The 27,253-nt window shown below is 46.2% G+C and overlaps 1 protein-coding gene across 1 annotated transcript; it reads right to left on the bottom strand.

Annotated features, from left to right (window-relative positions):
- OVCH1 (ovochymase 1) lies at positions 1–27,253 on the bottom strand. Its single transcript, XM_059816714.1, is given in 18 exon segments — positions 1–172; positions 769–907; positions 4,705–4,863; positions 9,549–9,702; positions 10,547–10,691; positions 10,786–10,884; positions 10,886–10,962; positions 11,532–11,604; positions 12,017–12,237; positions 15,583–15,713; positions 15,889–16,029; positions 16,947–17,038; positions 17,148–17,218; positions 20,169–20,287; positions 22,486–22,581; positions 24,112–24,284; positions 26,626–26,717; positions 27,248–27,253. Coding segments are annotated over 18 exon segments (2,160 nt in total).

Here is a 27,253-nt window from a genome sequence, read left to right as displayed (position 1 = left end):
TCACCCCAACGTTAAGGTGAGCTCTCTCTCACCTATTAACTCTTTGGTTAGTCCAAATCCTTCATACACCATCAGTTGGCCATGACAATTAGACAGATTTCTTTCAGTCCAGAAGTCCAGGACTTCAAGCTGAATAATGGGTTTTAATGGGGCTACAATTCGCCAGTGGCAGCTGCAGCACAAAGCAAAGAACAAAGTCACAATGCCAGCATATTTTAAAATCGGTTCTTACTTCCTAAGGATAGCTATCAAAATGTGAGCAAAGGCAAAAGGGATTGTAATGCCCATTAAAAAGAGAAAAGAAAAAAAAAAAAATCAAAGATGGGATACTGGTCCAAACCTATTTCAGTCATATTATTCATCACTTCTGAAGTTAAGCTTTCAAACAGTTTAGAAGTCTATGCTATTGCCACGTGAATGGAAAGTTACCTCTTACCCTAACTAAGCACGGAGGATAAGGGAGGAAAAAATGGAAACAGAAGAAAGTGCCAAAAGATTTTTAGTGACATAGTTTAGCATTGCCATTGTTAACCCCTCAGTTACGCCATGTTCAGGCATCTGACATGCTTTACGATGCTTTGCCCAGAGGTGACAGATTTGTCTGCTGTTTGTTGGAAAGAAGGTACCGGTACCCCCCAGCTTTCCTAACTATCTTTGAGGAACTTGCCCAGTTTTCTAGTATGTACTGAAATACCTATGGATTCATTAAAAGATATTTGCAGATTTTCATGTGGGAGTTACAAAAGCCAGGAGGACTCCGGGGCTCACCTGGCAGCATTTGCGTATCTCCTGAGGTATGCTGGTGACTGGATCATTCCTTCCCGATCTGCAAGGATGACATCCATGCATCCTGACAACTCTGAGCTCATCTTCCTGGGATTTTTTGGGGCATTGCCAGGTTTTTGTCCTGGAAAGAATAAGAATGTAGAGCATTACATTCAGCTTAATATTAAGTTTTAAATGGACTTTCACCAGGGACTAAGGAAATTCCTATATAACATGTCACCCCCACGGAAAAGCATGGATCATGGGTGAGAGCCAATCTGAAGAGCAGAACTTTGAAATATTAATTTTAAAAGTTCATCTCGAAAAAGATGCATTCAATTAGAGCACGAACCAATTAAGAAAGCTACTACATTCCTATTCTACCAGGCCAGACCTTGTTCATCATAATCTTACAAAACTCAAACTCACTTTAACCTTGTTTCAAGCTTCAGCATTTTGCATATCAATCAGTTTTATCCAGGCTAGAGCTTTGGGGAACATCTGTATGTAAAGTCTCCAGAAAGCCCATAAAGGCATCTTGAAAACAAGTACATTCTTGAAGCTTTGGTCAAGCAGGTCAGTTCATCTTTAGAGAGAAGTGGTTGTACAGCTTGACTGTACTTTGGACCCTGAGCATCAAGTATTCAATGCTGAAAGCAGCAGGGCCAATGGAGCAGAGCACCATCTTCACCACAGGTCCGGGCCTCTGGAGAACCACAGGAGACTGCACGGTACCGCATAGCACAGCTAGAAGCAAATCCAAGCACAATACCACCATTGTAAAAACACCATTTGAGAAATGTAGTAACATACAAGTTACTCTGTGGAAAGACAGAAAAGTGAGGAACTATTCACATTTGAGGGATGTTCAATGCTGGTAATGTGGCTGCTAGGCAGTCACCTCCTGATGAGGCAGCAGGCAGCACCTCCAGTCCCTGTCCTGCAAGAAGCACCCTACTGCTGGCCAGCGAGGATTTGTTCAGTTCATTGCACAGTGTCAGCTGCCCAAAGTCTACCTATGAGGCTAGGCATTTTGTTTGCTTTATCTGTCCTGAAAAACTGCTAGACTACTTAAGGGTTCATTCTTGGACTTAAATTGAAAGTGGGATGGGACAGGGAATTTTTGCCATTACTCTATCTCCACTGATAGGTACTTTCAGTTGTTAAGCATGCTAAATTGTTTTCAGGTTACTTTCTGGCTCTCTGAATTTTCCAGCCTCTTTCTCCCCTGTCATACAATCATCCTAAAGTTCTAGTTCATGCTGACATTAAAGTTCAAGTCTATGTTTTAGGTTCTTCCATAAAAGTAATTTCCCTTAAAGACAGGCACCCACTGACTTCTGTTGCTCACCGGCTCTAGAGCAGGAGGAGAAAAAAAAAGAAAACAGGCTGTTTCAATATGTTGGCATATAAATAGACATAGGAATCTAGTTTAATATACCCAACCTTGAAAAACTGCCAGCCATAACAAATGCTATTACATAGCAGTGAGTCTGTGTGCTGGAGGACGCTCCAGGGAGCTATCTATTAGACTCCAATTCAGGGAAAAGTTTGACTGATGGCCCCATTTCTAATAGTATTTTCCTCTGTCCTGCATATAAATAGTTATCATAGTTAAACTGTTATTCTCAGCTGTAATAGACATACTTCTAGAATTTTTTTGTGTGCTTTTATAAATAAGTTCTTGGAGAAAGATAGCTGTGGAGTGCTCTAAGGGCTCCTTTGCACATCCTCTATCTTTCTCCTCTCCTGTCCTTTCACTTCCAATTCAGAGTTAACTGACATGTTAAACTTTAGATTTGGTGGGTGGTTTTTTTTCCTTAATAAAAAAAATATTCCTAGCATGTTCCATTACCCTAAAGGTCTTTATCTGGAAGCGTAACTACTGTATTTGGTAACAAAAAGGTGTTCTTGTTCAAGTGTCAGGAAAAAACAGCTTATTTCCCTTATATGAGAGCTATGATAATTATGCGTATAGCCCTCATCTAGACCCAGAAAGAAGTTAGTAGGGCCTCTTTCCTAGAGCATTAGCCATCACCACTGGTGTGTAAGAGGATGAAGGTCTACACAGAATAGCTGTTATCCAAAAACTTTCTCCAGAGGCATCACTTAATTTTGAAAATATTTGGGGAACACACACACTAGAATCCACCCACAGCACTCCTAAAGGCTGATGGTGGATTTCTCCACCACACTTTGTCTACCAGGATGCCAGTGTGGATACCTACCCAGGAGAAATGCTTCTGTATAACTAGTTTATAACATCTGTAATCACACTAAATTAAACCTATACAGAAGCAGAATAAAGGGGGATGAGGGAGGGGAAGAAACAAACACATTGAAGAGCTGGGAGAGGATGCTGGGAGAAGGAGCATCTTCACAGGTCAGAGATCCTTCAGCACACCCAATAAAACCTCTGCAAAATCTAGCCTTCATGAGTTTTCCCCCCCACTCCTTTCCTATTGCTTCCCCCTTCCCCATTTACATTTTGTGCCAACATGTTCCAATTAATTCCTTTTGCTTTCAAGTTGCTGTCTGATACTTCCCTTTAATATCCCTACTCCTTACCTTGCAAAAATTAGTGACTAAGCATCCCTTAGTCACCTTTCTGTGCCATTCATAGCAGTCTATAAAGCCATTGCATTTTGCCTCCATTATCTTTTCCAGCCTGTTGAGTCAGTTTAGTATCTCCCTACAAAGCACCAGATCGACCCCTGGATATCTGTCATGCTCCTCTAGATACTTCTAGATCCTTTTCAGAATGACTGTGTGCAGGAGGGGGAAGAATTAAATCAAGACCACCCCACCCCACCCCCCAGTATTAAAAACATTTGTATTTTTCATGGCTACGAATCTGCTCCAGTGACTCTACAATGTTTCAGTGATAGTAGCTAAATTAAAGCCCATCACTTGTGTACGTAAAGGCATGATGGTCCTCTCTTCTGTCGCAAGACTTCCCTACAGTGAAGGTAGAGATTTATTTTCTTTATATGTAAAAATGTTTATATGCTACGTAGCTTGTACAGCAGACAAGAAAGTTGGCATTTGACTTGCCATTTCAAACAGATGTAGGACTGTGCTACCGCCCTGCGCCTTATCTCTTCCACTTTTTCCCCCTTACTCTGTGTACAGAGCCTTTAAAACAGGAAGCAAAAAGCATTTCCTCCATGCATTTCTAAATGGCGCAGCTCACTGGAGTAAGCTTGATGTGCTCCTGCTCCCTGCCACACTGCACTTCAACTAGATCTTTACTTAATTGCACAGTGTGCAGTATATGAGCAAACCACACATGTGGATTTACAGGCCTCCAGAAATCTAAACTTTCTGGTAAAGAGGATTAAAGCTCTCATTTTCATTTTATTTTTGCTTTCTTTTAATTCTGTGGTTTGCGTTCATCTAAACTAGTGTCTCAGTGACCAGATTGCACCGGGGCAAGGTCAGGGTGAGGAAGACCATAGCCCTCTGCACAGGAGATAATATATTTTCTGGTATAAAGAGCCACACTCCCATTTCCCAGACACTAACGCTTCAGTGTCATCCCTTCCACTTCCAAGAGGCAAATAATATGTACCATCATTGTATCTCACTTCATTGCCTCAGGGGGTATGGAGGAAGGGGGGTTGACTTTGAATAAGAAGCTGCCAATACAGGAGGTCATAAGTAACTTATATAGACAAGTGTCCATCAGGGTTTGCCCAAATACTGCAGCTTATTTCTTAGTACACTAAGAGGGCTGTTCTCCTACTGTGTCAATGCAGCACACCGACACAGGGATTAAGGTCTTCAGCCAAGTTTACAGCCTGGGCTCTGAAGCTTACCTTAAGGTTGCCACACATCGGAGCCATGCAGCTGGGGCTGGAAACCCTTTCTCAAGTTGGCCCAATTGAAAGCGAGAAGTTTCTAGGACTGAGTGTCCTCAGCTGGATCGTTTGTTGTTACCTAGCACTTTTCTTCCTTGCTGTCTCTCCTCATAAATCCCAAGAAACTCCTCTTGGCAGTACAGCAATGATGTTATTGACAGATGCTTTACTATAATCTTTGCCATGCCCTTCAGAGACTGTCGGAGTATCCAAGAGCACTCTGTGCTTCCCACGTATCCTGACGAGGAAGGAGCAGAGATAAACCCCCGGGGCTCTTCTAACTCCACTTCTGACACACATTCTGTGGATAAATGTGCACTTCAGTGATAAAAGCATTAAGAAAAGACAGTAAAAGCTTTCTACAAAACCTGGCAGTTCTGACCATGATTGAAGATAGTCTAGCAGGTCAATAAAGTTAGTAGGAAATGGTTTTCCAATATTTAGGTTTTTGGCTTTTTTCTTTTTTGTTTGTTTGTTTTTAAAACATGTTCCCCCTGCCTCAGTATTACTGGACTTGCTCAAAGTCTGAATATCCTGATATCACTGGCAAGAGCAAAGCTACTGCAGCCACTGGAAAGGCTAGAACGAATGGATCTGATAAAAAGCTTAACCCTACATAGGGCATGTATACATATATATATATTTAAAACCCGTTCCCATCAGTCAGATCATTTCTTAGGGTCCAGCATGCAGGCTGGTACAAGCCTGCAGGAGTTCTCAAATTGTACATGGTCACAAGGCAGTCCTGTCACCTTAGCCTCAGAGACCCAGGCAGCAGACACAAGCTAGGCAGCATACAGGAGTGAGCTGCCAGGCCTTAGAGGACAGCAGACTCGCTCGCAGGTTTGCTCTGAGCTGTGCTTTGAATCAATGCCTGGAAAACAGGTAAAGAGATACCAGGTTGGTCAAGTACCTGGGCTAACAGACCTACCAACCTCAAATACTCTCTCACTACTGAGGAAGAAATGTAGTATTTTTTTTTTAATTGACCTTATGACCAGCCCTTGACAGGAGTTATGAAATATTATGCTTTGGTCTATGCGCTCTCTGGTTCTCCAGAAACACGGGAGGAGAGCAGGCTTAGCCTGTAGCTGCATGCGCACACAGTGTGGTCAGATTCAACACTTGTTAAATAAGAGACCAAATCAACAGGGAAATATTTGGAAGCATCTGAGTGGTTCTAACAAGAGCAGGAGGAGAGAAAACAAGATCACTAATGAGAACTGTATGTCCCTTTAGTACCAAGCATAATAGGGTTTTTTGCCTCCCAAGGCAGCAATTTTTGAAGTCATACCCTCTGTAGAGCAGCTTAAATTCTGTTTAAGTGTGCTTCCTCCCACACCAATGTTTATGAGCTTTCTGCTCAGATTGGATGCTGACACCACGCCATGTCTCTGCGTACCTGCACGGGATGCTGAGAGCGCAGAGCAGAGAGAGCTGAGCCCTTCTGCTGGGTAGAAATCCTTCAAATCCAGAAGGGAAATGAGGAATATTTGCCTCCTGAGGAAGGTGCTGTGGTGGGAACAGCACTGCACAGCAGTGCTTGTTAGAGGGCACACAGAGGGAAGCATGACTTGGCTTAACCCACAATGGACGAGAGCTCGGCCAAGCTGAGTTATGGAGAGGGTAACCTTCCTCCAGGAGAGCTGGCCTCAAAAAAAGTAAAACAAACAAACAAAAAAAACAGCCGAACAAAAAGCAACCCAAAACTCTTCCACCACGGTCTAGGTTGAAAAGCAATGAGTTAATCACACAGCTTTGCACAAGGGCAAGGCAAGGGCTCCTGCACGTACTCAGCACTGTTGGAGGACACGGGCCCTGTGTTTGCATTCGGGGACAGCAGGGAACTGCAGTGCCGGCGTGGGTACAGCGGTCTGGAAGGGGGTAAAAAGCCCAGCAGGCTGAGCCACGAGACCTTGTCTCTAGGTTCATTTTAAAAATCGTTTTTGCATTCAGGGTGACACCCCACTTCAGGTCATTACAGCACCACGTGCTTGCCATGACTTTGAGCTCACCCAGCTATGAGCAGCTCAGCCGAGACAAGCCCGCTCCAGTGCGGACAAGAGCCTTGTGTGCATTTCCAGCTCCTGCTAATCAGCCTTGGAGCTGCTGTGCTAATGATGCCCCCACAGTCGCTGATTGTGCTGCACATTCCCGAGGAGAGAAAACATCCCTCCCGTTGCTTATCACTTCAGGGGACCTATTTTTAATCTCAGTAGTGTGATGTCTCAGAGCACCAGCAAGGATGCCAGTGGGAAGAGGAGGAAAGCATACACTGCATGCCAACGCTCTGGCTACAGAACAAGTCTGCAGGCAGAGCTGGTAGCATGTCCCCTCCTGAACAGATTGCTTTTTAAAGTAGGGAGCAACAGTATTGTCCAATGTGTTGCAAGAGCTAGTGTCACCCAGTAACTCAGGGGTACTTCAGCCTTTAAATCAGTCTTCCTCCAACACTGTCACAGTATCAGATGCGGAGAAACATTAAAATGCTTAATAAGCAGGAGGAGGCAACATCAGTAGGACAGGGCTGTTTGCTGTGCTTTAGAAGCAGCAGCAAGCTGACGGAGTGCCTCACCCAAGACCACAGCTCTGGTTATGCTAAGTACACGCGTAAGAGATTAAGTAACTGTCCCTGCCCTGAGAAACTCAATCCAAAACATGGAAGATAAAAAAATAAAACAATACTTCATTTCAAGGATGGTAAGGGAGAGATAGAGCAGATTAAGCAACGTGCCCAAGTGCCCAGGAAACCTGCCTCATCAGTGTTAATGGACCCCTGGCTCCTCCACACAAGCCCACTGCTTCTAGCTGCAACAGTCTTTCTTCACTTGGCTCTGCTCACCAGCCTCCCCCCCGCCCCTCTCCCTGCATATACACACACATGCTCTTCCCAAGACAAAATCCAGAGAGCTGTGTCCACTTGCACTGAGATGTTAGGAGACTCAAACTTGTTACCAGGCTCTAGGTAGAGCTGCTCCTGAACGGAACCAGCTCCACTACCTTCTGCAAACCAAGCACCGCACGTGCCTCTTGGCACACGACAGCTCCACACAGTTCAGCAGTTGCCACCCTGCGTCCATGCCTCTCCCATCAGCTTCATGGGCAGCTTCGCTGGCTGCTCCGGTGCCGAGGTCTCCGGTGCACTGCCACTGCCTTGCAGCACGCTCTGTTCAGCATCTGAGGAGAGGCACAGCATGCTTAGAGACAGTTTAATACAAAACTCAGTAACAGTCAGCAGGGCCAAGCACTTCCTGCAATAGGAAGGCAATCATGTGAAGGTCAGATAAAGGAGCCAATGGTCAGTATCTGCCTCAAAGAGCCCTCAGGGCTTTGAACCTTTTGTATGAAGCCATATGTAAAAGCTGTATGCAATGCTACAGCCTCCACCTCTGGGAAAGATTTACAGCTACAGAGCTGAGCAGTTCCCTGCATAAACTGCCTGACCTACAGTAAATCCATGAAAGCCGTTACAGCCTTCAGAGAGACAGTGGTCAGCAGCCAGTTGTGTCAGATCCAAGGGTCTGGAAGATCTCCAGCCAGCTCCCAGCTTATCTGTCGGGATGGTCTGGCTACCATACAAGTGATAACTTGTTTTGTTAACTTATTTTAGTTTAGAAGAAAGTTCCCTTAGTCAGCACCTGTACTAACATTTCTGTTAGGTCAGCGTGGGACTATGAATGACGCCACAAGGGAGAAAGACCAGCAGCTGCAGCACAAAGCAGGAGAGTCCAAGTGCTCATCTGACCTGAGAGTGGAGCATTATCCACAACGTGCTCTTTTCTTTAATATATACTTTAATTTCCTGCTCATAACTGCAGCACACTTTATTCAGGATACAGAAAAAAAAGAATTTATTCCTGTTAGCAGAAGTCCTCCATTTTCTGCTGGCAGCAATAGAATAAAATACAGGATGGGCGGAAACATGAAAACTCTGTCCAGGATTAGGTCTTTCCTCTTTCTCAAGAAATGCTGTGGGACAATCACAGCTATTCACATACTTGGCTGTATGTGTGCACATGCAGGGAAGGAGGAGGGATAAAGCTCTGGAAGACAAATGTTTTGCATCAGCAGTTTCCCAGTGCAACTACTTTGAGCCAAAGTGAAACATTTCTGTAGAATGACAAAGCAGTTTATTTAACATGGAAAAAAAGACTTGAAGCTATGGCGGCTCTTCGAAATCTCTCAAATCCCATCAGATTAAACAAGTTGAAGTGGTGGATTTCTCCATTTGCCAATGAAACTATGAAGCCAAGTTCACCTTGACCTGAGGAGCCTCAGCAGGAAAGAAGCTTCAGGGAAAGAAGAAGAGAGAGCTGGTGCAGTGTAACAGCATGACAATGCTGGGTTCGTGTGGAATGCCTCAAACAGGTTGCTCCCCTCATTTCTCTGTGTGAGAGAGCCCCCAGTTTAAGAACAGGGTCCTCTTCCTTTTGTAAGATACACATCACTTTCAGGTGATCAGTTCTCATTCACACAGCAATATCTATGGAGATATTTATCCTGCAGATTCTGAATGTGGTGTTCATTATATCTAGATACACACACACAAGTTCAGTTTACAGCATCGTCCCAAACTATTCCGCCCATCAAAACGTGGGGCTGGTAGGCATTTTCACAAGCAGCCGCTTTTTACTGAGAAAAGCATTTGTCCAAAGATTATATTCAATTTGAGAGTCAGAAGTGTTAAAGACAAGTCTTATGCTTCCAAAACTCCCATTCTACTTTCCAGTAAACTTTGTTTAGGGGTAAGGCATGAGGAAGAGGAGAAAATGTAGACTTTCTACAGGAAATCACCTGGAATTTTTTTTTCTTCCTCTTAAGTTGCCTCAAAATGTCTACCAGACAAAACCTCAATGCACTTGAGATATTTTATACAAAGGGGTTACATTCAGGACTCATCTCACTTAGACAGAGAAAACTCACCTTTCATCGGCAGTCTTATCCGGTCCAGGAAAACCATCACCCTTGAAACCCCTGGTTTCTTTGGGCTGGCACAGCCAACACCCCAGCTGACAATGCCGTAAAGAGTAAATGTTCCATTTTCCTTGTTGCAAACCAAGGGGCCACCAGAATCATCCTAGGAACCAAAAGAGAGGGGACTTGCAGTTCTCTCGTTTGGCCTCCACACTGCTGCAGCTAAGAAGAGAGCTGCTGCAGATCAGATTTGCCCAAGAAAAAGCCTCCGTGCAAGAACAGAGGGCACGCAGCTGCTAGTGCAACTCAGCCCTAGCCTGGAATGAAGAGACTGATTTAAAGGCTTGCTTCTCAGTGTGGAATGAAGACTGAACACAGGCTGCAGACAAAACATGATTGAATAGTGCTCTTCAGTGTCACACATAATTTGTTAGTCTGCCATAAGATTGCGGTATTGAGCCGAACACGCAGTTTAGCTTGACAGTGCCTCAGTCAGTATTACTCAGCTGTTCTTACCTGCTTGCCTCATGATTTCAGGGAGATTAGCTAGTTCTTGAACAGTGCTCTGAATACAAGAGTTTTATAAAAAAATACAAGTCATCATAGTTTATCTTGACAAAAAAGTGCCATGAAAAAGAGTTCCAAGCAAGCTACAATGGGAAGTGTTTCACCAGGATAAGAGATGGGACTCGGGAAGTGCAAAGGATGTTCTTCATCCTCTCCTCCACAGGTCTCATGAAAATTACAGTCCAGAGAAAGATTACTAAACTCTGTGGTCCCACTTCCAAACAACGCTGCACATTGCCTATATCTCCCATGCAGATTGACTGCATCTATTGCTCTTATAAGTACTGTCCACTCCAGGGACAGCAAGTTGTTGGAGCTTTTAATTGTCACTTGCTATATGCTGTTTTCCCCTCTGTCCTCCCCAGTCCCTTCCCCCAGATGATCTACCAACACCCATATACAAACACCTTCAAGAGCACTCACCTTTCGTTTTACTTCACCTGACTGGAGTCCTGGCCTCCCACAGAAACAAAGCCAGCACAAAGCATTCTGGCTGTGATCCCTCCAGGATAACTGAAGTAGTAATTTCTTTCACAGACTTCATTCTCAAGTACAGGCACTTGTGTCTGCTGCAACCACCTAGCTTGGGAAATAAATTCGAGGTTAGGTCTGGGCAGAGGAATAAAATGAGATTGAAATGTGCATTCTGCTCATAATAGGCAAATATGTAAAATCAGAAAAGCCACCTTCTTCAATGATCCCCCATCCAGACACAGAGCAGAGGGAAGATGAAGATAACATCTCTGTGCTGTTGGGCAGACATGCTGGCCTCAGCAGCATTGTACTCCAGAGGGACGTCTAGCTGCACCAGGGCAATGTTGGAGTCATAGCTCAGCGTCCACAAGCAACGACCAAGCTCAAAATAGGTCATGAAAAGAAACAAACAAGGTGAGAGGACTTTGAAGACAAACCCCCCACTTCCCCATTTTTCAGTTGAGAAGTTTGCTGGGACGGATTATGCAGATGTCCTGAGCCTAGAGTGAAGGCTGACTGCTTCATTGTGCAAACACAAGCAACTAAGGTTTTTCAGAAGACTAGTGCGAGTTACTTGTCCTTCTTTTCCACATGTATTTCTTCCTCCTTCCCATTAAGAAGGAGTCAGCAAGCTTTTTATAGACGGATATATTGCTCAGCACCAAGAGAGTAAGATGCTGAGGACACTCAGTCATCTCTGTTAGATTTTAAGACTTTTTACTGCAAGTAATAAGAACCAGATATAAAACATACTTCTATAAACTGCAAGTTAGCTGAATGAGACCAGAGTTACTGGATTTCCTTTCTCAATCCTCAACCTGTGCTACATATCAGTCTTCTTGCCTTGCTGTCAACACTGTTTTGTCTGTGCATACAGATCTGTTTTGAGAAATATTGTAGGGGCAAATACACCAAGGTCAACATTTATTAATGGTATTGCTTGGTTTTTACCTGTTCTGTTGGCTCTCTCAGGGCTCTATCATGGTCTCCTACTGTCACAGTCCAGTGCAAGGGTTTATTGGATCTGTATAATGAAAGCAAACATATTGGAGCTACTTACAGCCAGCCATACAGCTTCCTTATTCAGCAGTCATACATTCCTTCTGGCTCTTCTCTAATTAGTCACTTATTCCCAGGACTGCTGAGCAAGAGCTTCTCACCACAACAAATGTGTTGCATCAGTTCTGGCTTTGCTACAGCTCTGATAACAGATAGTCCAATTAACTTTAATGGATCTCCTACAAGCAAGGCCAAACTGTTGCCATCTCTGAAATCAGTGATCATGGAGGAAGGGCAGAAGGAAAGTTTCGCAGAGGACGTGAAGGTGTGAATATACTTTATAGCTCTCCAGCTGTTTGCATCTCAGCCTGGAAGAGCAGGGGGAGTGCATGGGGAGAGGAGCAGAGGTGGCCCAGGGACGTGCTGGTCACACTCACAGCCGCACGCAGTGGGCAGCTGTCAGCAGCTACGTAGCGCTGATGACAGCCCCATCGCACTGGTAGTCTCCAAGGAGCTTCAGGGCAGTGTGCCATGGCCAACAGTGAGAACAGGCATCCTCAGCCCCACTAACATGCTTGAACAGCCAGTGGGGAGTAACTGGGAGAAGGCCACAGGCGTCTGCAAGAGAGCACTTCAGAGAGCAAACGAGGCTCAGACACTGAAAGCAGGTCTCTCGCATCTCCTACCCTGTGTCCCTGCTCCCAATAGGAAATGCGTGCAACCAGCATGGAGAAGATGTACCACATGTATGGAGAATGAGAGATGGGACACCTGCCTATCACTTTTCATCCATGCAAGAAGTGCACAAAAGGGGACCTGCGGTCAGAAAGCATCTGCCTCGCTGCATAATCCTCTTACATGTTAGAGGAAAGCTCCTCAGACCAGATCAACTGAGCAGAATTGAATTTCTTTACCTAAGAGGACATCCTTCAGGGGCAAGATCGGTGCAGTAGTTAATCCTGAATCTTCTCTTCCTGCCTCCTCTGCAAGACAGGAAATAAGACTTAGCTCCAACTTGGGTCAATAGCTCTGGCTTGTCCCCTCAAAAAAAGTCCCCACTCTGGAAGGGAAAAGTTATTCTTCCCCTCAGCTGGCACACATTTATGCAAGTAGAAAGCAACAATAGCAGACTAGCCCCCAGGATCAAGACTATTCTCTATAATGAGATTTTCAAGGGGAATATCAGACTGACAGATTTTACAGGGCTGCTTGTTTCAGGTAATAGAAGTTAGTCATCTCATTTCACAGTGAGAAAGAAGAAAAAAACCAAACACCAAAAAACCCCCTTGATTCATCTCCCTTATTCAGGGAAGGGAGCTCTGCCACAAGTAGCTATTCTGTTTTAAAGTTACCTTGACAGAATGCAGGGGGATTAGCCTAAAAAATAAGCTCAGGTGTCTAAGAATAGCTGCGGATGATGCGGACATTGTTAAACACAGCAAGCATCTCTACTAACCCGAACGAACAAAAGTGAGCCAGGCTCTGAACCCTCTGAAGCTGTTCTCCCCATCACTATCAAAAATGTACCAGCATGGTATTCCCTGGACTCAGCACTGGTTTGGGAGTTAAGAATCCACAAAGATTAGCTGTGGGAATGAAAAAGAAGCTGTATTTCTAAGATGAGAAATGTCATCCTGTAAGCACTTGTGGCTTTAGCTAATCTAGGTTTCTAAAAAAACAAAGCCCTAGAGCCTTGGTGACTTCCTGATTAAAACAAGAACTTTTGCAGAAGAGGTGCCTGCAAAGCAATGTCAATCAGTGACATCAGAAAGCAAGAGCAGCCAGAATTAATCTACTACAGTTATGCTACAGGTAAACAAAAGTAATCCTAATTTTCTCATAGTGGAATTACAAGTAATCTTCAACAGACGATGTGAATGCCCTTCATTGTGCAAAAAAACCCACAATTGAGAATTGCGTATGCCACCACTGAGGGGTGCAAGCAAAGTCTTTTGAATGGTTTACATGTACAGGTTGAGGACCTAGAGAGCAGCTGCTAGACTTTTCTTCCTATTGAGAGCACTCAGTCTGCATAGCATCTGGAAGTCCCATAATTGCAGCTGGATAGGAAGCTTGCACTTTATTCCAGAGGAGCTTTCCTGTAAGAATCTGAATTTCCGATGGCAAAGCTCTGCTGGAAAGCATCAAGTGAAATGTTCTGGGATGCTAAAAGCTCTCCCCTGAAAGATTTCAGATCCAAATTTGTCAGCCTTCTTCCCCCCCAGTTAAATACTCCTTTCAAATGGAAACCAGATTTCTTTTCAAGGAAACTGTAGTGTTAATACTTATTCAGCATTTGGTAAACACATGGAACTAAATTATCACCACAAAATAGATGGGGAAAAAGAAGCAGTTTGCCAAAGATCACTTGTCATTGGCAAACCCAGGACAGTTCAAGCCTCTTCCCCAGCTTGTTTGGTGTAAAGAAAAGAGCACCAGCCCTTCAACACTCTACTTTGTCTTTTTGGTTGACATACAGGCCTGTAAAGAGGTCGCCAGAATTCAATTAAAATATCTTCATTTCTGAGCACCAGATTGCTTTTCATCTTAAGAAGAGATATCAAGCTCTGTTAAAGTAAGTGTGGTGCCTGGAAGCTGTTTTTTAAAAAAAGATGGGGTGTTACAACATGCTTTCATTTATTTCAAGTAGGAGGAGCATTTGGAAATATAGATGTTCAAAAAAAAAAAGGAAGTTTAAAAACATTTATTTCACTAAAGATTTTTGTATGGATAAAACTGAAGCAGGTTTACAGTAAGGAATTAAAAAATATTTCCTTCTGAAAGTGTAGGAAAGCAATGCCTCAGGTTAGCAATTTTTCATTAATGAAATTCCAACATAATTAGTTCAATTGATAAAGAATTCATATCCATTTCAGTGGAATTAGACACCCATCGACAACCACTCTTTTGCTCTGCCTCACTTTGAACGTTTATCATCTTTAGTAATGCTTAGATCAAAATTGTTCTTGGTCTCTCCTTCGACAGAGAGATGCAGAGAGGAGGCCTGATCCAGCAGCAAGGGACACCATGCTCAAATTCCTCTGAAATCTAGCTTTTCTCCAGCCCATGGTCATCATTTTGATGCCCCAGCATCAAAACTGTCTGTTGGCAATCTCAGCCTGACTGCTCCCTCCTGTGCAGGGCTACAGACAGGTCTGCAGAGGATGAGGCTGGCCTAAGCTTTGCCTTAAGGGATTTCGACTGTCATCTTTACTGCAATGCTCAATGATTTGTACTTCTGAAGGGTCAGTGTCCCATATGGAGTGCCCTTCCAAGAGCTTTTCCTTCAAGCACGGAGAGTGGGGGATTTTTCCTTTCTTTGTTTTTAATCCAGACTGCAAGTTCTCACACCAACAGAGCAGCAGCAACCCAAGCAATAGGTCTGTATATCCTCGGGCATCCCCAGGTTCAACACTGCTTTCCCACCTCTTAGCCAAGGCAGAGGGGGAGGAGAGATGTTGCTGCTTTAAACAATGTAAGATGGCAATGTGACTCATCGTGGGCTGGGATGAGCTTGGTGGGATGCTTGCTGCATACAAGCAGCAACAGGCAATAAAAATAGAGAGAGATGCTGGTACTACGAGTGGGAACTATTGTCACACAACCCATGCACAATGAGAAATAAACACCTTGGTATGGGGCTAAGGAGTAGCTTGGGGTTTTTTGACACTGCCTTGAGGAAAAGGCTGACTATATTTTTTGCAGCATGATCTCTACCTTCCCTTTACCCCTAAATGTCTGTGCTGGACTTCAAGATAAAGATGTCTTGAGATGAGATTGGTGCCTACAGACTTCAGGCACTTACAAGAGTCACAGCCCCTTCATACATGTGTTCAGAGGTGATGTCTAATTGATGAAATATGCCCTGCAAAGAGCCAGTGACCTGGAAACCTTAGAATTTACGGTCTTGAGTGTCACAGATGTTTCTGGCAGGATTTTATTGAATCGCTCCCCTGAACAGTTCTTAGTGCAGAGGTTTAAGTGCAGTTTCTCCTTTTATTACCTTTACTACATACTCTGCTGGAGTCTCAATGAGCCAGTGGCACTTTGTGTTCCTGGGATACAAGCCAGGGTAATTAGCAGTATCAGTCTCCCCCTCTTCCACTAACATTGCGACACTCCCACCACCTGAACCTGCAGTACAGAGACGGCAAAGGAGACAATTTAACAGATGGGATTATACAGAACTTTCAATAAACCCAAATCAACAACTTGATTTTTAAGGAACCCAGGCACACTAAGGATAGTTGTTATTTGAAGGGGGTCAGGAAGGAGGGGAAAGGAGTTTCTACTGCATAGGCAAGGTCACCTGCTTCAGAGTCCTTCTGGACAGCCATGAAGGTGAGGTCGAAGCCATGGCCAGTGTTGCTCCCATCAGAAACAAAAGTAATGGTGACCTGGTCCGACTCTGCCAGCAGAGGGGGTGGGAACACCTTCCCACGGGATTTACCTGAGGGAGACAAGGAGTTGGTGGTAAGGGTGGGCTGAACGTACATTTATTCAGACAAATCTCACAGTGGTTTTTAGGCTAGATCCCATCTGGAAGGGTCTCTTCTTACATTGAGTGGAGACACTATTTGGCTTTCATTACCTATAAAATATTTAGAGGTGTTAAAGAAAAATTGAGGAAGTGGGACTTCATCCAAAAGAACCGTAGGAACAACCAAATATTCCTAGAGGATGAATTGCGTGGACTGAGGATTAACATTATTATCAACACATCGCCATTAGTACTAACTTAGAGTGGAGAGGCAGCCACTATTTGCAGGAAATATTTATTCTCTATTGGTTCAATATTAAGCACACCTTACAGAGGGACAACAGGCCACGTTTCTTTTAGTCTCATCTATACAGTTACCCAGTAATCTGCATGCTTGTTGCACCATATAACCAATTTTGAACCAAGGAAGAGCCAGCCTTTGAGCTGTGTCTCCAATGCACATGACGCTGGCTCTACTAACGCATCAGCAACTCATCTGGACATGCACCAGCTAATCAAGGCTGAGCACTTGGTTTATTCTGATACCCAGGGTCCGTTAAGAGTAAAATAGGTATATTGGAGGCAAAGTAGAGGTGGCACAGAATTACGTACAGCTGAAAGACATTTTTGAGACGCCCACTACACTGCACTAGATGCCAGCACAAATATGAACATGTCCCTTGGTCCCACCTGCCCTGCTCCATTTGGGTGTTGTCTCTAGCTCTTTAGATTCATAGCGCAAAATACAAAAGGCTTCTCAAAAGCCAACTAGATTTGCTGTTCTTCATGACGACGAATAACAAGAAATTACACCCAGTAACCCCCACTTCAAGACACCCAGACTTACTGATCAGCTCTCTTCCGTTTGAATAGAAGGACACAGTCACAGTCGCATCCAACTTGGTACTCTACATCTAATTTGGTGAAGTGTATCAAGATGATTTTGTCCTCCGGCATTGTTATATTCCAGGTGCACATGCTAGAAGCAAGCAATAGTAAAGGCACGTAACTTCACGGCTGAGCTTAGCCCTTGTCAGTCCCACCGTGGGCTGGGAGTTTCCAGCGACTGCTTTCCTGCAAGCACGCACCAGAAGCTGACAACTGATGTCACCAGCTCCACCTGGTAAATTTTATCATCTTCCCCCTTGGTGTAAGCTATCTGGGAAGAGAGTTACCAATAGCAGAGGACTGCTGTGAATTTGCTCAGCACTAGGTGGGGACTGACGCTTCCTTACAGCGGCAATAGCTTTGTGCTGTGCGACTGACACACTGCCAGCCCAGTCCATCTCATTCCCCTGCCTCCTGCAAGAGCCAAAAGCTTCTTTGTGTGAGCTGACATTGATATGACCAGACCAAAGGATAAAATGTACAACAGATCTCTAGCCAGCTGCAGCCATTTTGTGAGTGTGGCTCATACAGAATCTGTATTACAAATAGAGTTTTTGCCTTCCTGCCTTCCCCCACAGTGTTATCCTGCCCAGCAAGCACACACATCTGGGGATTTGCATTGCAGGGAACACACGACTGCTGCCATCTGGACACTGCTGAGAGCTGGTGCCGGGGCCAGCAGTGGTCGGTGGGTGCCCTAAGGAAAATGCAGTTTGGCTACTACAGCCAAACTACAGTTACATGTTGTCAGGGTAATTATCCTCCAAAGCCTGGGGGTACCAAATGCAGCCACTGTCTCCAAAAAGCTGGATGTCTTGGGAACTGCACTCTGCTGGTGCAGGAAGAGGGCTTGGCACAGCAGCTAGGGAGAGAAAAGGGTTGTATGGGGTACTGCAGTACAGACACTATCAGTCAAGGCATGGGCTACTGCACTGCAGTTGTTTCAAACACAAAGTGATTGACATGCAGCTGAGAGAAGCCTCAGATGAGAGCACGCAATTTCTTTCCCAAAGTCCTACTTAAAAATCCCCAAACTTTCAGGAGTTGTCCCACTGACACAGTGGGCTCACATTCATTCAGCCTCCTAAGAGCTGACGTGGCTACTCCAAGGTCATTTTTAATGAAGTACCACTTTTATGTTGGCCTTCCCTTCATCTTCTATGGGCATTTGGTCTGTGCAAATCCCAATAGCTCTGCTTTGCAAAGGGTAATGCACCCACTTTGTAGCCATGTGGCTTCTGCTCCTTGCAGTTACTGCTCCCAATTAAGAGGCGCCTTCGTAGCTGCAGACAGTCCCCCTTTGAAAACATAATCATTAAGGATCCCTAGCAAAGCCATAATAGGTTGGGTATTATTTAATACCAACACCTCAACTTTGACGGCTATGACAGAAATAACACCATCTCTTTAATAACTTATATTTGCCGTGTAATCATCTATACAGAAAAATACAGCTGGCCAGCAGCAAGTCGCTAGACCTGTGCCTAGCTATAAAAGGCACTTCTGATAAGCCACTAAAACTGCGGCACTTAATTCAGTACCCCTCTTCCCATAAGCATTGAAAGTTGTATTTGATGAGGAGATAACCCCAGATCAATCCTGCATGCCATTTCAGGAGCACAACAGCAGTTCAGATCTCAAGCTGGCAAGCACTCAAAGCAGGCTTTTATTAGAGCAGGGCTGGTATGCAGCACTCGAGGGACACCTCGCCAAGCTGGAAGGGCTACAGTCAGCCAGAAAGAGGGCAGCTTGAGTAGCCTTCTGCTTTTCCTTCAGGGGATGCAGGGGTAAGACCTGCTATTATAAGAGGGTTTCTGAAGGAGGACTTATCTGTTTAAACATTTGAGTTTGCCATCCCAAATTAAAAGATAATATACCTTGCTGCTGATGCAGTGGTTGGAAATTTTAAACAGAAGTGCTGTGGTTGGAGGGAAGGCAGGCAGCAATAGCAGGGCAGTTTGGATCCCTATGGTGCTAAACAGACAGGAGAGGAAAAAACCTCCCAGTACTCATACCTACTTGGTGTCATGTGCTGCGCAATGAATTCCATGAACATGGCCACCCAGAAGAAGATGCCTGGTGAGCCCCAGGCCATGGTGCTTCCCTTGAGGGTATCCCATTCTCCGGCACAACCGATCCCTCAGGACACCACACCAGCTAGAGTCCAGGTGCCACCAGTCCTCAGACATGCAAGGGGCCTCCATAGTCACGCTGCCCACAGCCTGTCAGGGAGGAAAGGTGGCATTTGTTCCTGTGCCAGCAGCATCGCCCTTTGACGGTGTTGCATGACAGACCAGCTTTACCACAGAAGCCAGCACAACCTTGCTTGCTTCTCCTCAGCCACTGGGACCTGGCACCATCCCTGCTCATTCAGCTGTGCTTGCTTAATCTGAAACACACCAATCTAAGCTCTGTTGTTTCACTCCCCTGATTCGACTTGCAGTTTGGCACCCTGCCCTTCCCCAGACACAACCCCCTTTTTTTCCCCCATGAAAAATGTAAAAAAGAAAGCCATTTCACTAACATCAGCTGCCACGCTGCTTTGAAAAATTTCACACAATGTCTGACAGAGGGCAGGGAGCTTCCCAAGCTACTGTTTGGTTAAAAAAATATTCATGCAAGTACACCCCAAGGAGACTAGTGACAGCCTGGTCAGCAGCCTTGCCTAGGGCAGGGCAAGGCTGGCCCCACTTGCACTGTTAGGACCAGCACAGGAGGGTTTGGCACTGAGCAAACTCCTCTATTGCAGCCCATTGGGGCTGTCTGAGTGAAGGTATCAGAAGGCTTGACTGTGTGTAAGGGGACATTGAGGGAGAGGTGGGAACTGCCTTCTTTCCAACCTCCTGATAGCATTGCCCACGCCAGGCTCCCTTGCCCGTTGCCTGAAGTCCCACCACTGAAGTTCCCCCCTGGTTTCAGCAGAGGTGGTGGCACTTGCTTGCAGAGCTGGAGGTCCTGCTGTTAGCAATGCCCAGAGCAGGTCTAGGCAAGGGGGTAGTCATGCTTCAGTCTCCTGCCCACATCTATACTCTCACCCACAAAAGACTCCTCCTGCCTTCGTTATCCTGAAACTCCTTGTAAAGCCCTTGCTCAGCAAAGTGCCGACAGCACTGTCACTGCTGCTGCTTCCCTTTTTCCCCAGAAGAGAAGAACATTTGGGAGTGGACAGGACAGCCTGCTGCCCAGCAGGAGCCAGGGTGGACAGCTCTTAACTTGCACACGTCCCTCCCAGCGTTGGAAAAGCCACCGAACAGCATGGAGCCCTGCAACAGCGGCAGGTTCATGCCCCTCAGCAGCACGCTGCAGGTCTGGCTGTCGATGAGGGGCAGCTCCACATAGACTCATAGAATCGTTTAGGTTGGAAAAGACCTTTAAGGTCATCAAGTCCAACCGTTAACCTAACACTGCCAAGTCCACCACTAAACCATGTCCCTAAGCACCTCATCCACGCGTCTTTTAATACCTCCAGGGATGGTGACTCAACAACCTCCCTGGGCAGCCTGTTCCAATGTCTGACAACCCTTTATCATTGATGAAGATATTAAACAAAACTGGTCCCAATACTGAGCCCTGGGGAACAGCACTTGTGACCAGCCATCAACTGGATTTAACTCCATTCACCACAACCCTTTGGGCCTGGCCATCCAGCCAGTTTTTTTTACCCAGCGAAGAGTGCGCTCATCCAAGCCAGGAGCAGTCAGTTTCTCCAGGAGAATGCTGTGGGAAACAGTGTCAAAGGCTTTCCTAAAGTCCAAGTAGACAATATCCACAGCCTTTTCCCTTATCCACTAGGCAGGCCACCTGGTCATAGAAGGAGATCAGGTTGGTCAAGCAGAACCTGCCTTTCATGAACCCGTGCTGGCTGGGCCTGATCCCTTGGTTGTCCTGTGAGCGCCCTCAAGATGAACCTCTCCATAATCTTCCCCAGCCTGTAGTTCCCAGATCCACCTTCCGGCCCTTCTTGTAGATGGGCATCACATTTGCTAATCTCCAGTCATCTGGGACCTCCCCAGTTAGTCAGGACTGCTGGTAGATGATGGAAGGTGGCTTGGTGAGCACTTCCGCCAGCTCCCTCAGTACCCTTGGGTGGATGCCATAGACTTGTGGGTGTCTAAGTGGTGTAGCAGGTCACTAACCATTTCCCTTTGGATGTGGGGGCTTCATTCTGCTCCCCATCGCTATCTACCATCACAGGGGGCTGGGTACCCGGAGAAAAACTGGGCTTACTATTAAAGACTGAGGCAAAGAAAGCATTAAGTGCCCCAGCCTTTCCTCATCCTTTGTCACTATGTTTCCCCCCACATCCAGTAAAGGATGAAGATTCTCCTTAGCCCTCCTTTTGTTGTTAATGTGTTTATAGAAACACTTTTTATTGCCTTTTACAGCAGTTGCCAGGTTAAGTTCTGACTGGGCTTTGGCCCTTCTAATTTTCTCTCTGCAAAGCCTCACAACATCCCTGTAGTCTTCCTGAGTGAGGAGAGACCACTCTTTCCTGAGTGGTCTGCCCCTTCTTCCAAAGGTCATAAGAGCTCCCTGCAGGACGAGAGCCAGTGCCCCAGCCACTGTGAGAGCAATCAGGCCACGTCCAGCATCTGCAAGACAGCTTGCCCCTCCAGCCGAATGATAGCCAACAGATCCGTCTCCTGGGAGCCACATCCACGCCTTCCCCCAACACAAGTCACTGGGGGGTCCCACACCATTTGCCTGCCTGGTTTTGAGGCAGCTTGGGATCACCAAGCACAGGCACACAGCTAGGCAGGTAATGCATTGACTTGCCCCCAGCCAGTGCAGAGAGAAGTGCCTCAAAACAGGGTCGGACCAGGTCATTCCTCTGCTGGTTGGACAACTGACATTGCTTTCTTCTCCCAAGCACCCTACTACAGGGCTGGAGACTTTCAGGGGCCAGGACAAAGCCCCCAGTGAGCTGCTAGTGTGAGAGACCAGCCCCAGCTGGGAGACAGCGTGCTCTCTCCTGGGAGGGCTGCTGGGGAGTGGGAGATAGGCAAGTCTCCTCTGTCTTCTCTACTGTGGATGAGCCCCAAACCACTAGGGATGTAAAAATAAAAAGCAACATTCACAGACATTCCCATCTTCTTTAAAATCTACCAAAACTCAAGCAAGTGCAATTCCCTTGAGGGTACATTTTTCCGATATCTAGAGGAAAGAGTATAAAAGAGTATACATTTTTAAGTACAAAGGAACTATTCCCACTTTTGTAACACCTTGTAAGGACAGCTCTGCTTGCAAGAGGCTCCGATACGCACGCGTGAATATGCACAGCAGCACTGCAAATTGCAACCTTCCCTAATGTGCTCCAAGGTCCCATGCTGCAGGAAAATGCTGATCTGTACATCCCTACAGGGGCTGGTCCTCTGACAAGCAGAGTAGACTTGATGAGCAAAGGGGTACTTGAATTTTCCATTTGGCAGGAGTCACCTTCTCTTGCATTTCTATTTCTGAAAGAAAGTGGCTCCTTTCCCTTATCCATTACCCTTTATTCCTGCAACTGTGACCAAAAGACCCTGCCATTTGACTCACCCTCAGACACCTTGCCCCAGCCATTAGTCACACACAGTGTCCCAGACTGGAAGTCTTCATCCTTGTGGGGAAGGCAGATGGGCTGAACCTCGTCCCCTGCAGAAGAAAGGATGAACAAATGTGCGCATGAACCCTGTGCTTCCAGGAGCATGTCTGATTTACAGGTACAAACAGCATCATTCAAGTCACACTGTTCCATTTCTTCCCTTCCCAAAATACCACAGTCACATGTGGGTATCTATAAAATGGGAATACAAACTGAAGTTAGCCATGTGTAATTGAATTTATACATGAGGCAAATTCAGAGACCGAGGTCAGGAAGATTATTAGCTACCTTTGAATGTTAACTTAAGCAGGGCGATACTTGGGAAGGGGACAAAAGAAGAGGGGGAACAGCATGGCAGACATGAGGAGACTGGGTTGCCTCTGAATTGGTTTCATATAGCATGGGAACAGGCCAGTGCTTGTGAGAAACTCTTCACATCATTCTCCCCAAAGACCAGTGCTGACCAGATCAGAGGAATTATGCAGGACATGAAAAACTCAAAAGATTCAGCTCAGTTCAATCCAGACTCATATTGATTAGTTTTTCCTTGATACTGGGAGAAAAACGGATCACAGTTCTCCTTGGCTGCCCTGACAGGGCATCGGCAGTGCCCAGTCTTCAGAAGGGCTAAGCAGGGACCCCTGTAGTTTCCTCAAGGGTTGTCCATACGGCTCAGATGCTGTCAAGCCCAGTTCATGCCTAGAGACGTACTTGTTTAGCCACAGAGTACAAGCACACAGGCAGCCCTCAAGCAGCTTTCCTCACACTGCCTGCCAGGATGTCTGAGCCCTGAAATGAACGTTTCTTGGGTCTTATGTCCCTTATTCCTGTTATGATAGGCAAACCGTAAGGCTATCACCGCCCGAGCCAGTGATTTGAGACATGACAGTGACAGAAAGTTATTTTATGCTCTGTGATCTGCCACCTGATGGTCACAAGCGGTCATGGCCAGTTGGCTGTAACCCATCGTAGCTCTATTATAACTCAGGGAATTGCCTTCAAAAAGTCTAGGAAGTTAGAGAATTGTGCCACTTCCCTAAATCCAACACCCTAAAATGACTTCCAGAGGCTTTGTCTTTGCCTGCAGAAGTACTTGGAGTGAGCAGGTTTTAATCCAGCCTGCTTCTCAGTGGGCAGGATGCTTGCAGCCCACTGCTAGCTAATAGCCCAGGGCTGTGGCCAAGGGGAAGATGATGGCTTTCCAGCACCTAGCCGAGAGCTAACATTAGCACCACGGAGCGGAAGGAAACTGTGCTGGTACCGTTCGTATGCAGGGAACACAAAGGCACACAGGAATCTGGTGCATGAAGAAAACATGGACATATCCAGAACACAGACCCTGACCAAGGGATAAACCTCTGGGACAATTAATTAAAGCCTAGGACAAGAATGAACCCAACTGTGTTACTTTGATAAGAATTAAAGGCATAACTGAGGGGACATTTCTCAAGCATAGAGAGCATGGGAAGGGAAGGAAGAGCGGTGTTTTTTCTGGACCAGCACATCACATGAGGACCTTGCCCGCATAAAGCATGCTCCTGCAGCAGCAGCTCACCTCCAGCCTTTGGGCTCCCACTTACCGTCCTGGGCCAGGTGCTGCAGGCGCAGCAGGGCCACGTCGCAGTCCACGTAGTGTAGCCGGTTGAACGCGGGGTGGATGATGACACGTGAGACGGGGATGCTCTGCTCCTGTCTGTGTGTCTGTTGGAGGTGACGCTCCCCCACTGTCACCACCAGGCTCTTCAGGAGTTCCCTGGTGGGAAAAAAAAGCACGCCAGGGTGATGAGAGAAGAGGCTGCCACCACAAAGCAAACCCTGACACAGCCTGCAACCCCACAACGTGCTCCTGCCCTGGGAGCCGGGGCTGGCCTTCAGTAACAGGACTTGCAGCGGGGCTGATTTCACATTAGCAGCACCGCAGAGGATTCCTTGACCTCCAGCTGGAAAAGCTGCAGTTACTTTTAAATGGATAAATAGGTTTCTTGTTTCATCTGCTATCCATCAAGCCACTGTTCATACCTGGGCAGCAGAGAGCTGCCAGGAGCCCAGGGGAGGTACCAACAGATTTCGTTGCTGCCAGCTCAGTATAGGGAAAAGGACAGTTTATCTTTTGCCTTGCAACTCACAGAACCTCTGTACTGGTTTTGGCCTTGAAACATCAAGCTCAGCCTTGTTACCTGCAGTCTGGGATCCTAAAAAGCACATGAGAAGCCTTAAAAGTAATGGGAACTGATTGCCAAGTCATTTTGGCCCCATAAATCCTCCTTCCTAACTTTGTTATCAGTGCATTTAGGAGATGAGCAGAGGCCTACATCTGAGAGCTTTATGATGATTTTAGACAGCTACATGTAGTTTAAATTAACACTAGACAAGTGTATGCTCATCATGGTTTTTCTGCATATTTTATAAGCAATATAATGTCACAGTTAAACTTAGAGCAATCAGCTCCAGCAGATTCAAAACACTATTCAGTATTTCTTTTAGCAATTAGGTACCCAATAAATAGACGGGCAGTAGATCCCATCTTTAGCAGTTTACTCTCCTCTAGGGACCCAGCAAGTGCTCTGGGGCGCAGGGTGGGACAGTTTTGCACTCAGTGGGAGACATGAACTACGTTCATTGATCCGCTTGGTACCAGGCACTGCAAGAGATGCCCACAGGAGCCACACAACTCGTCTGTTTCGGCTGTCAGCATTTCCCATTACCAACTCTCACAGCACAGGGCGCAACACAGCAGCGAGCTCATCTCCAGATCTTTGCAGTTAGGACTGATTAAAGGTCTGCCTGAACTACTACGAAATGGGACAAAATCCAGATCTGAAGCAACTGCCTTTTCTCCCCAGACTGCATTCACTTCAGAGTCCGAGAAACCCCAGTGCTCACACAAGAGCTTTGAAGCCTACTCATTACTGATTTCTAGTAGTTTTATAGAATTTTATTTTTTTTAAACCCCTGCCCTCAATCTCTTCTCTAACCTCCATGGGATTGCATCCCTTCATGAAAGTCCGACTGCTGTGAATTACCACCACGCTATTTCACCCATGCAGCCTTCGGAGGTGGCAAGTCCGGGCAGCCTGACTTGAGGGGGCTGGTAGGCACACATTTTATAATGGCTGCCTGCCCTGAAGTGTGGCCCCAAGCATTTTGAAAATTAAGATTTTTATTTTTTTTTCCCCACTCAGGGAAACCCTTCCCCTTACTTTCTCATCGCTTCCAGCCATAACTAACAGAACCACTAATGGCACAGCTCAGCTTTAATCCCAGGAGTCTGTTTACTGGAACTGGAAAGTTCCCATACTTCCCAGGGATGTCTGACACCAAGATTGCCTGGCAATGCAAACACTGCAGCAATGGGAACATAAGAACAGCATTGGCAGCATAACAGCTGAGAGTAAAAGCACTGGCTAGTTTTGCAATGAATAGAGAAAAAGGAGGTGCCTTGTTATCAAGGTTAATCTTGCACATTGAAATTTTTATACCATAGCAACTTTCTCATTATTCATCAGTCCTCAGAAACGATGCTCATGTTGAGCAAGAAACAGATGTGAAGCTGATTGGTCTGCAATTACATTATAATTGTTTATAAAAGGCCTGGCAAAGGGGCCACTTATATCATTGTCCCTGCCCATTAAGAGGTCTTTAGCATGGCCTGTGAAGCTGGTCTTGCATTAAAAGTACAGAAGCCAATGTGACAGCTAGGAGTAATGGGACAGTTGCCAGGGCTGCTTTGACCAGAAAGCTGCAGTGCATCTCCTTCTGCCTCAGAAATGCTTCTCTGGTCTTTGCACTGAACAGGACATTTGAATCCGATTTGCAGTCTCCCTGTGCAGGGGACCCCTCCCCAGGCTTTGGGGAGAAACATACAGAGACCCAGCAGGAGCAAGCAGGGTGCTGGGGGGTGCACAAGTTGCTCGAGGACCCTTGGCAGGTCTGACAGTGGCAGAGTGCTGGCCCCACTCAGTCCCAGGAGGGGGGCATTTCCCTCCCAGACTGGCGACCACACACCTGGCCCAGGAGCTCCCCATGTCCCAAGAGGAACTTCTGCTCTGCTGCAAGAGGTGTCAAGAGCGAGTGAGGAGGTCAGGCTGACTTACTGCTCCAGGCTGACCACGCAGTGAGCAGCAGTAATAAACACATCTTCTCAGACCAGACCACCACCACAGAAACGGCCCAGTTTGAGGGACACCTTCAAAGAAAGGGTCAGGTATGTTTTGAGATGAGGTGACTCCTGTTTCCTCCCAAAATGTGAAATAACAAAGATCAGCCCAGAAAACAACTTTTTCCTCACAGTATTAGTGTGTGGAATGCCCAGCTGGAGTAATTTCCAAGCTGTGGCTGACCCTTGGCAGCCACCTTCAGCCCCAGTGGTGCATGAGAGGAATAAGACCCTGGAGCATCCCGAAACAGAAGGGGCTGGACAGACATCTCACTCCTCTTCCATGCTTTCCTGAGCTTCGAGGGCTTGATGCTAGCCAGAGGTCCCGAGGATCCACCCCCCTGACCCCAGCACCCTACACCACCCCCTCCTTTGCCTTCCTGCCACTGCCTGCATACATTTTCAAGCTGCTGCGTTGTGCAGGGACTGGGTTTTGGGGAGAGGGAGGTAGCAAATACTGTTTGCTACAGGTACCAGCGTATGCTCTGGCAACATGCAAACAAGTACTTTTCTAAACAGAACCATGCCCTGCTCAGTTACTTGTAAGGCATCATCCCCACAGTCAT

The sequence above is a fragment of the Gavia stellata genome, chromosome 4, assembly GCF_030936135.1.
Source record: "Gavia stellata isolate bGavSte3 chromosome 4, bGavSte3.hap2, whole genome shotgun sequence".
NCBI classification, from domain to species: domain Eukaryota; kingdom Metazoa; phylum Chordata; class Aves; order Gaviiformes; family Gaviidae; genus Gavia; species Gavia stellata.
Note: the sequence above shows the minus strand (reverse complement) of the source record. Positions and strands in the feature narration are given on the sequence as shown.